At 39.7% G+C, this 19,490-nt stretch overlaps 1 protein-coding gene across 1 annotated transcript; it reads right to left on the bottom strand.

Annotated features, from left to right (window-relative positions):
- Window positions 1-442: 442 nt before the first annotated feature.
- Window positions 443-4,011, bottom strand: LOC147495243 (Ubiquitin-associated/translation elongation factor EF1B protein). The gene is given in 7 exon segments (XM_086563872.1): window positions 443-771; window positions 1,780-1,881; window positions 3,235-3,324; window positions 3,390-3,554; window positions 3,634-3,686; window positions 3,767-3,823; window positions 3,826-4,011. Coding segments are annotated over 7 exon segments (726 nt in total). The 5' UTR covers window positions 3,950-4,011; the 3' UTR covers window positions 443-636.
- Window positions 4,012-19,490: the final 15,479 nt, after the last annotated feature.

Genomic DNA, 19,490 nt, shown 5'->3' with positions numbered 1-19,490 from the left:
TTGAGAGAAGACATAAAGATAGATTAAATGAAGTTTTAGAGAATTCCAAAATTCGAATTATGTATTCTATTTTGTGAAGAATTCTTTTGGGTCAATTCAATTGGTTCACTCATTTAGTTTATTAAAATTGAACTATATTGTATTGAGAAATGCAATCACATAGAATTAATTTTAATGTTTGGCTAAACAAATCAGTGATAATTCATGTCATATTTTATTTTTACTTTTGCATGCCTCACTTTAATAAGGCGGGCATCACGCCTCACGCCTAAGGCACAAAGAAGGTGTCTGAGGCACAAACAGGATGTTGCGCCTTAGGTGAGATTGTGGTACTTGTGAACTTCTGCAGTGGTGTTGCGAGACATTAATCATAATATAATATTGCCTATCAACCAAAACAAAACCAATCACTACCAGCATTTATACCTGCCAATACATCATAGACCTGAAATCACATACTCGACACTTTCATTCAATACAACCTCTTGTTCTATATATATCTACAGAGAGTACACTTTCGCTCAAGATAATGTCAATCAACAGTATACAAGTATAAAAAGTTAAAAACAAAAAAATATCCATAACTACTGTAAAATACAACAAATTTGAAAATAACCCGTCCATGTCTTCTCACCATTAAGAAGAGCTGTTAAGGAAGTATGCCAATGCCTTCTCATGATCATTATCATACATGGCCAAGGCTTCAGCAACATTGCTTGATGAGAATCCCATTTCTCGGAGAAGATTGTATTTATCAACAAATTCACGGACCTGGGAAAATAAATCACATCCCTTAATCATACATAATTCATGCTTCATTATTTTTCACACTAAAATTAGTGCACATAGTTACAATAAGTCTATTCTAGGATAACTTATACACTAAAATTTCTGGGATAAACTTATGATGGGAAATTGAGAATTTTCACCGTTTTGGAGCAAAAAACCCTTGCCCAATGCAAGGGTGACAATGACGGTGACTTGTCACTAAGTCAAAACGAGAGTGTAGCAGTTGCTACCGAGATAATAGCTGAGTTGTGAACTTCGGACGAGATGTTTGATTCCGTCTAGATTACAAAACTCATCAAACGGAATTAAACATCCCGTCTCGATATATTTCTTTTTTTCCAGACGGAATCAAACATCTCGTCCGGAGTCCTAACGGCTAGTTTATATCCAACAACGGGATGTTTTCTAGACGGATGTTTCATTCCGTTTCAGGCAAAATATCAAACATAATGTTACATTCCGTTTCGATCAAAATGCATTCAGACGGAATCAAACATTCCGTCCGAGATTCAAAGTCACATCTGCATTGGGCACCCTCACCTTGCTTTTCACCAAAATGGTAGCAAAGAGGAGAAATAGTCCTACGTGGAGGTGAAAAATACTAACTTGCATTGGGAATGCTCTTAATAAGTACAAGTTCCTTCATGCCCAAATTAGATAAAAAATTTATCGCCGTTGACAGAAATTTGATTATTTGGTAACTAATCAAAAACAAAATTGTAACTCATGTTTATTGATTTTCGTGTTGTAAGATTCGAATACCAGATGGTGCAAGTTGTAAGATTAAGCAAGACATAGAAAGTGTTTAACAACTCGATGAGTTGGTGTCTCATGTGTGTACATATTAATCTCAAGTATCAATTAATAGCCCACAACAAGATCTTCCCTAGCTAAAACAAGCATAATCACCTGATATTTCAAATCCACTCGTGCACTTATGCGCAGGATAGACACTTCAACAACAGATTCATATGGACATTGAAAGTATACCTTAGTTGGATTATCCCCATAATTTGCAACTGCAAAAGGCACGGCTTCTCGGCTGAGTCCTGAAGCAATATATTTGCTCACTAGAGGATCTGTAGCAGAGCTCTGCAACATTTATGATCAATTAAGTTTTCAGTTTGAAAATGGAATACTACTTTTATGAGGAAAACCAGCTTACACTCTTTTTATGAGGGAAACCAGGTTACACACATTATGGTATTGATCATTACAGTATCAGAATTCTTTAATATCTCAAAACAAAATACTACAGAATTGCCAGAATTTGACAATTGATTTTCAGAAGTATGCCATCATCAATTGCTAATTAGGTTAAAGATTAAAGTTCATTGACCAATAATCAATAGAAACAGAAATAAACCGGTTTCAAATTTTAATTTAAAACATACATTGCATGAAAAAATCATACTTCACAATGAAACATTTGAAGATATTAAGAAGATGCACCAATCCTGATTGAAACGTTCTTCAACAACTATCGCCAGCTAGTGATTCAATAATACCATCAATAGAAATTTAAACCACTTCCAAACCAACACTTCTAACATTTGTCTGAAGACTGAACCTTTGTTTAATATGGGAATCTTGGAGTTGAAACAGATTATATGAGACAGCAATGCAACATACTTGTGTTATACAAGTGTTACGTTATTAGTAGGTTTGGAAGAATTGGAACAGAATGGTCGTTTTCTATTAACTTCATGTAATGGTCCACTCTACTAATGTGATGAATCTGAGAATATAAGCATATGTCCCTCTCGGTAGCTTTCATCTTCATCTATACCAAGTTACAAACCCAATAGATCTAGCTTTACAGAAAGTCAGAAAGGTATTTCAACTAAGTATGGGAGATTGGGAGTGTGTGAGTATTTAGCCTCTTGTCCTCATGGTCCCTGACATATCTCTTCCATCAGCTCAGGCTTTTGGAATAAAGTTGTTGTTTTCATCTTGAGACCTGACACGCCCCATATATTAGTTATTCACATGGACTTCAGATATTAATTCCGATTTCGTATTGTTCTATTGCATCATGTTGCTGGTTCTAGGGCCACTTTAAGCCGGAGGATTGTGTCAGGTTGGTAACAAGTTGCAAACCAAAAATCCTAACTGTTTGTATTAAGGAACTGAAGTTATCAGAAACTAACACAATAGAGAAGGTGGATGAACAGGACACAAGATCTGCTAATATGTCTAACATTGCTACTCATAAATCCAAACTGCGAATTTTTACTGGACCCACTATGGAATTTCCATCTGAGCAAAACATTTCTACGCCGGCCAAATTAGAAAGACTTAAATACCATCACTTTAGAGGTTGCAAGATTCATCTCCATTTTGAGAAGTAGAGTAGGTCCATCCGTCTAATTGACAAGTCATCTAATCAATTTATAGTGTTTAAATTTAGCTGAAAGCCTAGCATTCATCATGCCTGAATTGTACCTTAGTTGGATTGTCTCCATAGCTTGCACCTGCATCTCGCTTGTATCCTGAATTACCATATTTGCTCCCCATGGGATTCGAGACAGTTCCCTGCAACATCTCAATTTTGTTTTTAAAGTACATAAAAGACAAACAAGTGGTTAAAGGCATTATACCAGAGAAGAATGTGATTCTGAAGGTTTCGAAGGAACGTTCTCTGAAACGAGTTGGCTCCAGTTGGGACTCTCTTTCTCTGCTTCTGCTAATACTTTCCTCTCAAAATCAAAATCAAACTGAAATGTGCTTCGAGGAATATCTTCCATAAGTGGTAAAAGTTGAGGCTGAAATTACAACATTAACCCACACAAGTCAAAATTATATATTACAGTAAAATAATGAACACAGGAAAATGGAACTTACGGGTGGAGTAATTCGATATTCGGGCTTTATCATAACCCTTATTCCCAATCCAGCTGTAAAAGTAAAAGAAAAAAAAGTCAATACCGTTACAAAAGTCAAAATTAATTGGTCAAACTTAATTGGGGGAACTTACAAGAGGAAGAGGAGGGTGGAGGATTTGGATGAAAAGGAGGGATTCGGGTAGGGGAGGACCAACTGGGTGTCCGACTTTCGGGTAAAAAGAAGTTGATGATGAAGATGGATTCGTAGATGTTGGTCTGTACATCGGGATTTGTGCTTCGTATGGGGGAACTTTGTTTCTGTAATCGAAATCCATTTTATTCGATTCAGACTTGAGAGAGAGAGAGAGAGAGGGAAAAAGATAAGGATGGGGATTATGGAGCTGGCACCGAATAAACCCAACAAGTCAACAAACTTTTTAAAAGGCCCAAGTCCATTACATCTAAGGTCTGCCAGCCACCTCAACTTCAATAGGCCCATAAATTATACACAACATTGTTGTGTTTTGGAAATATGACTAGCTACCCAATCTTTAATGTATACAGCTACTAGAATTACTTCATAGCCAGTGGGGCGCGAGCATAACAAAAGGTGAGTTGAGAGAAAAAAAATTTAGGAGAACAAGAGAGAGGGGGGTTATCTTTATGAGTTAGGATAAAAACAAGGGAGTTTTCTTTTAGCTTAGCAAAGAGATTAGATCGAGGTTGGAGAGAAAGGGATACAATCTTTTTTTTTTTTTTTCGATAACCTTCCATGCCATATATTAAACTCATAACCATATTGAAACAAAGTTTGCCTCCACCATATTCTTAGGCAGAGTTGTCATAGGTAGCTGGTGGATTGCCCACTGAGCTAACTGATGAGCATCATCATTTACATTCCTACTTAACCAGCTAAACATAACCGATTTTAAATTACTGAAAAGTCTTGTTACAGCAAAATGTAGAACATTCAGACTCCACCTACATCCTCTTCCATTGAAGGACTGGATGATCTCTTCACAGTCTCCTTGGACCACATAGTTATATCTGCCCAGATAGCAAGCCAGCAGCACTGCTACTTCACTTGCCACCATCTCTGCCTCCTCAAGACTTTGAACTTTAAAATTCCTAACAACTGCTCCCACCATATATCCAACATCATTCCAAGCCATACATCCAGCACTCGCAGATCCAGTGGTCCTGTGAAATGCAGCATCAAAGCGTATAAGAATACTATCATTTGGAATTACTGGAAACAAATTATTCAAAATATTTATTTGAACAGGATTATTAAGAAGATTAGGAGGAGGTTCTCTGGATGCTTTGCAGCAGCTTGCTGTGACAGTTGAGCACTTCCCAAGAAGTCTTGCTCTGCTGGGTATCTTGTTCTCAAACTTTGCTTTATTTCGAGCTTCCCAAATATGGTAGAGCATCACACAGCAATAGACCCCAGCTTGGTTGATATGTTCCTCACCACTCGAGCACCACACCATAAACTGATCCACCCAAGTTTTGATAGTATTACCACTATCACTCTGTATTCGAACCCCAAGGTCTGATCCAAACCAGACACCCCTGATCCAATCACATCCAAAGAAGAGATGCGTATCTGATTCCATGGCCTGCCAGCAGAAAGGGTATGCAAAGTCCTCATGTAGATTCATTTCCATCAGTAAGTCCCCCATGGGTAGGGCTCTTTTATAGACTTTCCATAGAAACATTTGGATATTGGCTGGGAGACTTGATCTCCAAATTCTAGAGATGGTTCTTTGGCTGAAACTGGAGGACTGCCCTTCCCAACTCTTTTGGGTTAAATATATACTTATAGGCAGTCTTCACAATAAAAGCCCCGCTCCCATCCCCAGACCAAACCATCTTGTCTTTTTGAGCACCAATTGACCTCACCACCACCTCTTGAATATGTCTGCTGACAAGAGGTGGAAATAGCTGATTCAACCTTTAAACATCCCACCCATTGCCACAGGGAAGGAACAAATCAGCTACATGAGCAAGTTTAAGATCTGGGTGGTGTCAATTCCCAGTTCTTGTAAGGTGATAGGTCTGCTTCCTTTGCAGAGCCAGGGGTCTTGAAGAATTGAAGTGGTTAAACCATTTCCAATCCTCCAAATAAGCCCCCCACTTATAAGGTTAAACACCTTGTGAACCCCTTTCCAGAAGTATAAAGTTGTCCTAGGAGGTTTGAGCACATCCCCAATCCAGTTTTTACTATAAATACTGGTAAAGACTTTGGTCCATAAAGACTCTAAGTTAGTAGCAGCTTTCCAAGGTAACTTAGCAAGCATGGCTATATTAATATCCCTAGCTTTGTGAAACCCTAAACCTCCTACTTGTTTAGGTTTACACAGCTGCCCCCACTCAATAGTGTGGACACTATTAGAGTTATGAGACCCATTCCAAAAAAAATCTCTACAGGCTTTGTCAATCTTGTCGCAAGTAGAGACATGAAAAGGTAAGTAGACATAGCATATAAGGGGTAGCCTGAGCCACAGCTTGTATGAGGGTTGCTCTCCCTGCCTGGGAGAGCACCTTAGCCTTTCACCCATTAACCTTGCTATGAATCTTATCTACAAGGTAATCAAAGTCCTCAGTTTTTGTCCTGGATAACATGATTAGGACTCCCTGATACTTGTCCTTTGGATCAAACAACTTCATTCTCCAGAATCTTTTATGTTTGAACTTAACTCGAAATCTAACATTTCTGCTGAAAAAAAATGCTAGATTTGTCATAGTTAATCAACTGACCAGAGGCCTCACAATACTTTTGTAAGATAGCCTTAAGATAACTACTATCTTTAGGAGTAGCTGGAGAGTTCCTTCTTATTTTGATACCTTGGATCTCCCCCCTATTCTCAGCTTGTACAAGCATCCTTGATAAGGCCTCAGAAACCAGAATAAACAAATATGGTGACAATGGATCCCCCTGTCTAAGACCTCTTTCAGGCATAATTTTTTCAAGAGGGGATCCATTCAACAAAAATTTGAAAGAAACAATAGAAAGACATTGCAAAATCAGATTTCTCTAAGAATCACTGTTTCGGCAGTAAACTACTTCAATACAACGAGAGCAATGGTAAATAACGCACTAAGAAACAGAGGAATTTGATGTTGGGGGAGATGAAACTGAACCAAATAATGGCTGCCTACATACTCAAGATCTATTCTCTAGGGATCAAGTTTCAACGTAGTTCCTTATGAAAAATAATGTGGTATTTATATAGGTAGAGTAGAGAGTCATTGTAGCTCAAGTAATCTTGTTGCTTGAGTAATTGTGATAGAATATAACTCTCAACTGATAATTATCTCTTTGATAAGAAATGAATCTGGACATAAATCAATGTACATTAGTGGCAAGCCATGTGGCTAAGCTTCAGCCTTAGTCATATGAGTTAATGGGCCTGTACATTGATCTATGATATTGCGAATTGGGCTTTAGCCCTGTTGATTAAATGAATAAAATAGAGACCCCTACTAATGAACGTTTGCCACGTAGGTGGGGGTCGAAACACCGCCCCCTCTTTGTCATGCGAACAAAGTTTACATGGCAAAGAAGAGAAGAAAAACCAAGGAAAACTGAAATAATAAAAGAGGAAGCAGAGTGTATAATAAAGTGTCGTGTGAACGTAAACGATAAGAAAATGGACAATCGGAAAAAATTCGTGAATTAGCGGAAACGAAATAATGTCAAATAAATGTAGACGGAACGCAATGACGTAGTTAAAGAAAATATGGCCGAAAATGTACAGAAAAAATAAAAGATGCACATAAATAAAATTGCAAAAGAAATTGATTGGCGAAAATGTACCGAACGCGTCACGTGATAACGCGAAATCCGAATTCGACGAAGCGTGCCAATGGAATAGCGATATGTGGATTATACCGTTGAAAATTAAACGTAGGGGCAGTATAGTAATAATAATAATAAAAGGAAGTTAAACCGTAATTGGACTCAAAGTGTTCGGATGAAATAAGAATTGAGAGTAGAGATGAAGTCGGAGTTGGACAAGAATTCCACCAAAGATCGGAAAACCCGGTAGCGGAAACCCTATATAAACGATGGCTATCTTTGCCGACTTTTTCCCAATCCATGAAAAACACTTACGCTCACCAAACAGAACTTGACTAAGGCTCCCATAGGCAAATACTAAGTAAACAAGTATCGTCATTTCGTTGTCAAAACAAAACCTTGAACCGTATATAGATTCACTCGGTGGAAGCTCGGCCAACTAACACTACTCCAACTTTGTCGATCCGTCCCCAACGCAAAACCGTATTACGCGATGTCCGTCTGTTTTCGCCGCTCACTACAGCGTGCTTCCTATTAAATAGCTTTGTAAACCGATCCAAAAACTTCCTCTCCAACTTTAAGTAAGATAGAGAAAGGAGTCGTGGTGTAAAAAACGAGTGAAGCGTCTCAAGGGCGATGCTCCAACACACCGCTTTTGTATAGCGCTGTGATCCTTCTCCGTGTCGACTAACAGGTACGTCTCTTGCCATTAACCTTTGTTTAGATATAGACTTTGGTTGGTTTGGATAAAGGTAGTAAATTGTGGTTTGTTTGTAAACGAAACACACTGAAAAAACGATGTAATGGCGAGACCAGATGGCGCCAGATTCAAAAACTTGTTTTAACAAAAACATTATACGGTATAGCGCCATCTAATGAAGGGCACCGTACCTGTGTCCTCTTATTTGAAACTTGTGTCAATAAAACATGAGACCGTGCCCACCAGTAAAGGAGGGGCACCATACCTACGCTCCTTTAATATGGTCCAGTGAACCCGGTTTTGGTGCTTTCTGACCCGGTTTTTTTTTTGGGTATTTTTTTTTTTATTATTATACAGGTAGAACTACCGTAGCGAAAAATAACCGAGAAGAAAACTCGATGACGATTGCAGACTTGGTGAGGTGGAAAGAAGGTGACAGGTACAACGACTACCTGGAACCGCGTCGATGGTCGCTTAAGGAAATACAGAAAATACTAGGACTCGAGAAATTTGAGATTGATGAAGTGTACAAATTTGAAATGAAAGTCGAAGAAGATGAAGTAGTAATGGCTTACACATAATTAAATTGCAGGAATGCAATTCCGTTGAGCAAAGAAATTGCACAATTATTGGAGTGGTGGCAAATAACACCGGGACAACTACCAATATCGTTCTGGTTGATCTTTACGAGAGCGCACCGTTTACAAAATGAATTTAACAGAAGGTTCGGGGCTCAAGAAATCTTGGCGTTGATCTGACCGAAAAGCCATCTTGTGAAAAGGTACATAAAATTTGAAGTTGAATTCAAGGATTCAAACAGAAGTTTTAAAGGGTTCCCAAAAGTATACACCGGATGGGATAGATTTATGTACCGCTTGCGAGGGAAGTGGAATCCGACAGAATTTAAAGTGCCGAACAAATTTCGAGGTAAGCCAAAACATAAGTATTGAAAATTGTACTACGAGTAAACTGTTGACTAACACAAGTTATTTTGTGTCTAACAGAAAATGCGAGTACACTACCAGATATTGAATTGGACAAGGAAGTGGAGAACAACCTTCATTTCTTCTTTCATGAATGTTTTGACGAAAGATTGGTAGATCTGAGCTACTTTGATGATATTGTTGATTTTCGACACTATGGGGGTATCGAACAACGGCCCGATAGGTCCAAGGAGACACATAGTGAAATGGCAAAAAAGAGTAAGAGCCTCAGAAATGCAATATTTGGCAGCGACAGCGATAGTGAAAAAGAAGATGGAACGGAGTTAACACAGCAAGAACTAGTGCTGAGTTTGCCAAGCAAAAAAAGCGAATTGTACAAAAGAAGATGTGCCACAAAAAAATGGGCGAACGGAGACCAAGAGAGACAACCAACGTTACAATGTATGATGCCTCGAGGGACGAGACTACAATGCACAAAACATCCCAAAAGAAATATAATACATACGCAGCATCAAGAGGAAAAGGTATGTACCGTAGAAAACATAGATATGTAAAAGTGTAGAGAGATGAATATCTCGCTCTGCTTTGGTATATGCAGGAAAAGAATGGCTGGGAAAAGAACGAAACAGTGATACTTACAAAAGATAGTGCAGCGAAGAACACAAAGTCGGTGAAAGAAAATAAACGGCAAAGCATAATGCAGGAGCAAAGAATCCAACAACCACTGGCAAGTACTGTCAGGGGTAATACTACTCATGGAGGAAAACCACAGAATTTGTTAACAGTAAGTTGACCGTTGATTTTTACTATTGCGTTAGAATGGTAAAGAAATTTGTGTCCAACACTAAACCGATGAAAATTGCAGATGAAGCAGAGATGTTCAAGCTTGGAAGACGAAGTGAAGGGATCGCCCGGGATTACGCCAATGGAAGGGCTTGAAAAATATCAAAAATGTTACCAGAATACGGAGAACATCGGAGAATATGACAGAGCAATGTCAATGATTTTCGATAGTATAAACCAGGTATGATAGTATTATTTTTATCAGTTATTGCAAACTTGTGTTTAAGTCTGAAAAATGATGAAATCAGATATTTTTCGCCGCAGGTTAAAACGGCGGTAGTACGGGCCAAAGAAATTCATGAAAAAGTCACAAAGAAAAATATCGTTCCGAATGAAGTCAATGCCTTAGAAGAAATAGAGAAAGTGAAGATACTCAACCAAAAACTGGAAGAGGCAAACAAAGCATTAAGCTGAACCATCAGAGAGTTAGAAGACGAAAACAAAAACTTAACCGAGCGGACGGAAGAAGCATCGGAGAGATCGTACGAAGAATTTGGGAAAGCCTGTGAGATAATGGAGGAACACAAACACTTAAAAGCAGATGTGATAGAATTGAAGTCACTCGTGGCGACCAAAGATCAGGAACTTAAACGTGTGCAAAAAGAGGTAGAGAAAAATAACAAGCGAATGACAGATTTAAACGAGCGGCTCGGCCAAGATCACGTGCAAATGGCACACTGTGAATCGTCCGTAAGACAACTGACAGAGATTTTAATAGAAACGGGAGATGAACTAGAACGTGAAAAGATGAATTACAAAGATTTGTACGAGTTGTATATGCGAAAAGTGGGGAAGAAACCATTGAATTTTCCCAAACCAATGATCATGTGATTGCGAGTATGTAATATCATAGAGCTAAAAATTCTTTTTATGAAAATAAAAATAAAGTATGTGTTGGCTATTGAATATCATTGTGATGTCAGATAACATACCTGCATAAAACTTTGTGTTGTTGATTTATGAATGTAAAAGAACGAGACGCCCCTATGTAGAGAGAAAAACCTCCCAATATAGAACCATTGGAGAAAATTATTGAAAGGCAGAGGGGACATGATCGTCCTCAATGAACCTAGCTATTCAGGTGTTAAAATATTTGTACCGGACGTGAAGCAAGGCCTGACAACTGTTGGAGTTTTCACGGGTTCAAAGTCGTCATCCGTGCACTGGGACCAAACTAAAACACAACGCCATTGCCTTAGTAGTGGAATTAGCACGGATATTGTATTGTGGGAGTATTTCAATAATTGTTCCAAGCAAGAATAACCATCTTACTGACTCGGATTTTCGTCAAGTAGGCATGAATACGACTTACTTGGACCGAAAAAGGCATAATATGAACGACCTCCCTAGAATGAACGTTAATGAATGACATTGTTGAAAGTAAAAGTACAGAAGAATAGAGAAATGTAAAATGACAACCAAACTAAGAGAATGGAAGTTGAATGCCTTTATTGATGGATAAAATAGAACGAACTACATAGATGGATAGATTTGTTATTAATGGAGTAATGGAAAGTTGCAAAAAATTTCCTAACGGTAAAACTTGCGAAGGTGGTAAGCATTCCATGGCTTCTTTATTATTCTTCCAGAAATAGTACGGAGAAAATATGACCCCATAGATGCTGGACTATCTATGATGTAGGGTCCTTGCCAATTTTCCCCAAACTTTCCTGATTCTATAAGCTTTGGGTTTCTATAGAGAACCCAGTCTTCTGGAGCAAAAGACTTAGGACGGATCTTCTTGTCGTAGTTCCGTTTCATGTCAGCTTGATACTTAATAAGTTGTTGTAGTCCCTCAGAACGAACCTCATCAATAAGAGCTTTTGACTGAGCCAAAGTAGCGTCATTAGAACCTGTTTCTACCGCAACTGACCGAGATGTACTGGAAATCAGTTCTGTAGGTAAGACTGCTTCAGCACCATATGCAAGGTTAAAAGGAGATAATGCAGTTGAATATTTTGGCGTTGTCCTATAAGCCCACAAGACAGCTGGTAACTCCTTGACCCAATTTCCTTTGGCGCCAGTCAAACGCCTCTTTAGGTTGGCCAAAATCACCTTATTGGTGGCTTCGGCCTGCCCATTGGCTTGCGGATGATAAGGTGCGGAGAAGTTATGCCGTATCTTCAAATTAGCACAGAAATGACGAATTTCTTCAGCATCGAATTGTTTACCATTATCTGATACAAGTGCCACAGGGATGCCAAAACGACAAACAATATTTCTCCATAAAAACATTTTGACGTTGGAAGCATGGATTTGGACCAAATGCTTTGCTTCTACCCATTTGGTAAAGTAATTGGTTGCCACAAGAAGGAATCGTATACTACCTGGAGCTTTAGGTAAAGGGCCAATAATGTCTAAACCCCATTTGGCAAATGGCCATGGGCTAAGCATGGGATGCAACTCAGTAACAGGTAGTTTACTCATATTATCGTGCTTTTGGCATGACTCACACCTCTCAGATAGGTGTTTTGCATCCTTTTGCATCTCTGGCCACCAATAGCCATGTGTCATAGCCTTATGAGCTAAACTTCGCCCTTTGGAGTGGCTTCCGTATAAGCCGGAGTGAATCTCTTCCAAAACTTGAAGTCCTTTCTGTTTTGAGAGGCATCGCAACATAGGGTTTAAGTCTGAGCCTTTTCGATATAAGTGCAAACTTCCGTTAGTAACAGATATCACCAAAAAAATTCATGCATCGCGTTTGATTCTTTCAGCAAGTTTTGGTTCTGGCGGAAGTGAAGAAACTTGCAAGTAGTGGATATAAGGAAGACGCCAATCTTAGCGATCGGAGATCATCATCGGCTCGATAGTATCATATCGGGAACCGGGACTATCATCTGCTTCATGTACCAACTCACTATCTGTTTCGGGAGCGAATTCAGGAGGAACAAATGGATCTATAGATTCTAATGGAAGATCCAAAGTATGGTCATGTTGTGAATTTTCCATCTCCCTTTTCCGCTTCGAGTCATGATTGAATGCGATTATCGTGGGTCGTATTTATTTGTTAGCATTAAAAGCGAGAACAAGTAATTGCTTTCATGTACATACAAGTCATGCAATTCTTTTTCGGTAAAGTCAATGCTTGGCTCTTTCTGGAACTCCACGGTGATGTGTCTTGACTCTTCGCTTCTAACGGCGGCGGATAGATAAGCCAATGAATCAGCATGACGTATGTCATTTCGGGGTCTTTGAGTGATAGAGATGCTATCAAATTGTCGAGCAAGGCTATGTATCAAACCAAGATAAGCCGCCATCACGATCATCTCTTGCTTCAAAAGACCCGCCAAAACTGATTGGCTACAAAGGCGAAATCCGTGTATAAGCTGGAGCTTTTTAGCCCCCAGTTTCAAAGGCATTCTCAAGGCACAAGCGGCAGCCTCATACTTTCGCCCGTTATTTGAAGTGGCGAAGCCAAGTCGCACAGATTTCTCAATATTCTCTCCGCCGGGTTTAACAAAAACGCATCCAATTCCAGACCCATATTTATTATGGGAGCCATCTGAATAAATAATCCATAGGTCAATGGGATTAGGAATTGCGTTTGCAAATTGGTCTTCGTCGCCCCCAGTTATTGGTGGCAGAATGTCTTCCATAGATTCTTCTTGGCGCAAGAAATCGTCAATAGGAGAATCATCAATCGGAAAATCAGCTATCAAATAAGCTAGAGCATGTCCTTTCTCAGCAGTACGACTTTCAAAGATAATGCTATATGCACTAAGATAACTTTCCCATTCGGCTAATCTGCTTTGATTCACGTGCATTACGAAAGATCTTGCGTAAAGGGATACTCGGGATATAAACTCGACCAACCTCCCCGAAGTATGGTTTTAACCGACGGCGGCATGAACCAATGCAAGTGCAATTTTTTCCATCTTTGAATAACGAGACTTCAGCTCGGTTAACGTCTTCTCGATAAAAAGACGGTCTACCATCATCGACGAAAAGAAACGGCACTAACGGCTTGAGTTGTAGCTGCTAGGTATATGCCAATAGGTTGACCCGTTGAAGGACTTGTCAAGATAGGAGGACTGACCAAGTATTTCTTCAGTTGTTGCAATGCCATCTCACAATCAACGTTCCAAGTTGCTGCCCCCTTTAAAGTCCGGAAGAAGGGATGACAACGATCGAAATATTTAGAAATAAATCTATGAAGAAGCGGCAAGCCGACCCGATAAAGTCGTTGAATTTCCTTCTTATTTTTTGGTGATGGCATATCAATAACGCACGTATCGATCGAGGATTAGCCTCAATACCTCTACGAGTCATGAGGTATCCCAGAAATTTTCCAGAAGAAAGGCCAAAAGAACATTTGGCGGGATTGAGTCTCATGTTATACTTGTTAAGCCTATCAAAAACAAGTTGAAGATCGGAAAGATGATCACCAGTAAGCTTTGATTTAACGACTATATCATCGATATAAGCCTCCATTATTTTTCCCAGTAGATCGGAAAAAATTGTATTGATAAGCTTTTGGTAGGTTGCACCGGCATTTTTCAAACTAAAAGGCATAACAGTGTAGCAGAAAATGCCTTGGTTGGTAATGAAAGCGGTGAACTCTTGGTCATCCACATTCAAAGAGATTTGGTAGTACCCTGAAGAAGCATCCATGAAAGATAAGCGTTGGAATCCCGAAGTGGCATCCACTAGTTCGGAAATTAAGTGGCAATGGATCACGGATGAATCGGACAAAACTGCGTTAAGGTTTGTAAAGTCAATACAAATTCTGATTTGTCCGTTCTTTTTTGGCCTTTGTGGACGACATTAGCAAGCCATTTTGGGTAAAGTAACTTCGTCGGATAAAGTTAACCGCAAGTAGCTTATCAATCTCCTCTTTAACTTTGAGCTTCCGATCAGGTGCCATTCTTCTTGGTTTTTGGCAAACTGGCCTGAAACTTGGATCAATGTCAAGTTTATGACAGACAATAGAAGGGTCTATTCCCGGCATTTCCTCAATTTTCCAAGCGAAGATACGCTTATTTCGCTGTAAAAGGGAAACCAACTCTTGTTGTTCTACGCTCGAAAGTTCAGCGGAAATAAAAGTGGTTTCTTCTGCTGAATCTCCTACTTGCACTTCCAAAAGTCGATCCACTGTCGGCGGCCCTTGCACATGAGCCTCAATATTATAGATGGAGGGCACGCCGCTTGGCAACTGTAGCTTGGGCAGGGCTCTTGCAAGGATCGTATTACCTCGAACTTCAGATTTTTATAGTCATCCATTGCTTTGTCATGACAGGAATGGGCAGATACCGGTCACTCCGAACCTTGCAAATATGCCCAGAGAATGGGAACTTGACACACTGATGAAATGTGGAGACTACAGCCCCCATGGAATGTATCCAATCTCTGCCCAAAATTGCGTTATAGTGGGATCGACAATCCATCAATAAGAAATCGAGCTCAACTTCTTTGTTCATTAATTTGATTGGTAAGGTAATTCTTCCAACCGCTGAAGATGTTGTCCCATCAAAACCGATGATAGGATTTTCTTCGGCGATGATCATACCCTCGCGAAGTTGCATCTGAGAATAACATCCACTGAAAATGACGCTGGAGGTGGCCTCTGTGTCGATCATTACCCGTTGAGCACGAGAAGCACCTATAGACACAGAAATTATAACTGCATCATAGTGAGGGTGATATACACCAAGGAGATCATCATCAGTGAATCGGAGGGGCTCTTCTTCAGAAGTCTCGGTCTGGATTCCTTTGACAAAATCGACTTTGTTGATACGGTTAAACTCACCAACATAACTAACTTTCAAACCGTTTTTGATTCTTCTCTGACTTTTGGAAAGAGACTCAACATGAGAATGGGAAACATTAATGACATGCTCATAAGTTCGCGAATCGCTTTGTTGAGAATTTTTTGTAAGATATTCGTTTAAAAGTCCTTTCTCCACTAATTTCTGAATCCGACCCCGGAGAGAGCGACAAAGTTCTGTCTCATGGCCATAGTCATTATGGAATTTACACCACAAGGCTTTGTCCCTTGTCGCTTTGGTATCTTCTGAAAGTGGATAAAGGCGGGGAAAGAAGATTCCCACTTTTCAACTTCTCATATATAACAGAATACTTGGCATTGAGCGGGGTCAGTTTTAGCTCGGTAGAGTTTTTCCATCCGCGATTGAAATTGACTTGCTTCGATTGTCATTCTTTCCATCGTTATGTTGTTGATCTGACTGTCCTTGCTTCGGCTTAAAATTCTTCTTGGTCGGAAAAATCTTTACTCGAATATCTTTGTCCCTTGCTGCTTTCGCCGATAGGTTCTCCTCGATACGGATGTGTTGTTCAGCTCTAACATACAAATCGTATCGAGTTTTAGGGACATCTTTAATTAGAGAGTGGTAAAGATCCCTTACAATGAAGTTTGAACTTCTGTCTCTTTCATAATATAATGCTTCTTTAAAGGCGAAAAGAAGCATCCCATCGAAAACTCGAACATCTGCTGCGCCTTTGAACCTAGTAACAAAAGTATGTAACTTTTCGTCACGTTGTTGCTTGATGTTCAAAAGTGAGTCAACATCCTTTGGCGTCTTGCAATTGTGGTGGAAACGATTAACAAACTGATTTTCTAGTTCATTGAATTGGTGAATTGATCTTGAAGGCAACTCACTAAACCAGCGTAATGCTTCCCCCTTTAGAGTTGATGGAAAGAGCTTACATATGAGCGGATCATCTCCACCCCATAACACCAACTTATTTTTGAATGATAGAACATGCAAGCTAGGATCCCCGTCCAACTCGTCATAAAGTTCAAAATCGGGTTGTTTGAAGCCGGGATGGTGGCAAACTTCTTGAATGTCGAGCGAAAACTTGTCAAGTACTCCATCATTGACTGTCAAGTTTTTCATTCTTATCTCCCTTGACTCTCTATCGTTAAGTTCTTTTGCAATCAACTCTTTCAACTGTTGTTCTATCAGAGTTAAAGTATTGGCTCGAACAACTGGACGCCCCCGGTCGTGCTCATGTGGAGGAGGATACCTTCCATTATCTCTTATTGGAGTTAGAGATCTTTGGCGGTATGCATGATCGGCTCCGACCGGTGATTGTCTTTGTCTCTCCCTATAACCAGCCTGTCTAGGCCGGTAGTCACTCTTGGCCGGGTGGTCGGAATAATTATACCACTTCTCCATGTTTTGTTGCTCTTGTCTGGGATGCCCGCCTTCCCAGTCATGTTGGGCATATCTCGGATGGCGGTCTTCCCTGAAATTGCTTCTCAGTGGTAAATCTTTCCTTTTAGATCGGACATGTCTAGGATAGTAGTTATCCCTGCCAATCTGATTCTCCCCATAAGTACGGGTAATAGGGTCATTACTCCTAGAGCGTGCACTGGTTGATTGTGCTTGAGAAATAGCACGTTGCTGAGGACGACAAAGTGGATCGTCAAGACGGTCCCATACACTGGAATGGCCTGCGTCCCTTCGTGGTCGCCTTGATGTTGTTGAATTTGCAACATCGTCCACCGGCCTTTGCCTCTTTGCCAACTTCCTTCTCAAGTTCCTATTTAAATTTTTGACTCGTCGTAACTCCCGCTCAACCGTATTAGGGGTGAATTGGCTGTTACTATCACCTTTTCCGCTAGTTGGCGTGAGAGTAATGTCCACGTCCATATCCATGTCAACTGAAGGATTGACATGGACAGACGGCGGACCGCATGGAGGATTACTGACTTGACGATTTTCTTGTTGCAAGGCTGTTAGGGTTGGTGCCGGCGGTTGTACGGCCTTTTGCGGAGGCGGTGGCGCTGCTACAGTTGGATGTTGAGAATTGATTCTACTACTAGGAGCAACTTGATTGTTCAACGGTTCATGCATCGGCCGATTTGAATTTTGAGGGTTGCGATTCTTGTTAGTAGGAGGAATATGTTGGCTATTTGGTCTGCTTCTTGTGCTTACCATCTTGATTGTTTCACGTGATAATGAATTCTCTAGTCCCCACAGATGGCGCCAATTATGTTTCGGCAATAAACTGCTTCAACACAACGAGAGCAATGGTAAATAACGCACTAAGAAATAGAGGAATTTGATGTTGGGGGAGATGAAACTGAACCAAATAATGGCTGCCTACGTACCCAAGATCTATTCTCTAGGGATCAAGTTTCAACGTAGTTCCTTATGAAAAATAATGTGGTATTTATATAGGTATAGTAGAGAGTCCTTGTAGCTCAAGTAATCTTGTTGCTTGAGTAATTGTGATAGAATATAACTCTCAACTGATAATTATCTCTTTGATAAGAAATGAATCTGGACATAAATCAATGTACATTAGTGGCAAGCCATGTGGCTAAGCTTCAGCCTTAGCCATATGAGTTAATGGGCCTGTACATTGATCCATGATATTGCGAATTGGGCTTTAGCCCTGTTGATTAAATGAATAAAATAGAGACCCCTACTAATGGACGTTTGCCACGTAGGTGGGGGTCGAAACAATCACTAAAACCCAGTTTTTTAAAAATGCCATCAAGGAAGGACCACTCCACCCTATCATAGGCTTTTGCCATATCCATTTTTAGAGCCATCCATCCATTTTTTGTTGTTTTCATACATTTCATGTTATGGAAAGCCTCACATGCTAGCCCAATGTTATCCCATATACTCCTCCCCTTAATAAAGGCTCCTTAGAAAGGGGACGCAATCTTATTGATTTGGCATTTCAGCCTATTAGCCATAATCTTAAAGATAATCTTGTAACTAAAATTGCACAGGCTAATAGGTCTGAACTTGGCCATGTGATCTGGGTTAGACACTTTGGGAATCAAAGCTATAAAAGTTTCATTAAAGCTAGGATGCAGTCTACCAGAAGCAAATTTTTTTTGAACAAAAGCAATGATATTATCTCCTATAATATTCCAGCAGTCATGATAGAAGATACCTAGGAACCCATCAGGCCCAGGAGCCTTGAGCTTCCCCATTTTCCTTACCACTTGCCAGATATCATCAGCAGATAGTACATCAGTGAGCAATTCATTCTCTATCAGTAATAACATGCTTAAACAGCTCCAAAATGTTGTTATTATCATTAGGGCAATCAGAAGAAAAAATATTCTCAAAATATTCATTGACAGCCTTACCCACATTAGTTCTTCCAATCTGCCAGTTACCATCATTGTCTTTGATGCTCTTAATCCTATTTTTTCTCCTTCTATAGATAGTAGAAAGATGGAAAACCTAGTATTTTTCCCTCCTTCCTTTATCCAATAATTTATAGATTTTTGCTTCTAGTAGGATTCTTCCTTCACATACCACTCTAGCAAGGTGGCTTTGAGAGCCTTAACCTTATTATGATTCTCAATTGTGAATGCCTTTGTTTAAACTTTTTTCAGCTTTCTTTGAGTTTTCTTAATATTCTGGAAAATGTTTCCAAAGACATTCTTATTCCAAAAATTAATATTATCTTTTGTGGCATGCAATCTAGTGAGAACATTTTCATCAGACATATCATGCATAATAGACTTCCAAGCATCATGCATCAATACATGGTTTACAAGAAATATCAGATAACCACATGCTAAAAAATCTAAAAGGTTTTAAGCATCTATCTTCCGGACTTATGAGAGAAATATGCAAAGCCAAATGATCAGA

The sequence above is a fragment of the Coptis chinensis genome, chromosome 6 (genome assembly GCF_015680905.1).
Source record: "Coptis chinensis isolate HL-2020 chromosome 6, ASM1568090v1, whole genome shotgun sequence".
NCBI lineage: Eukaryota > Viridiplantae > Streptophyta > Magnoliopsida > Ranunculales > Ranunculaceae > Coptis > Coptis chinensis.
This window is presented reverse-complemented; position numbering and strand designations above follow the sequence as displayed.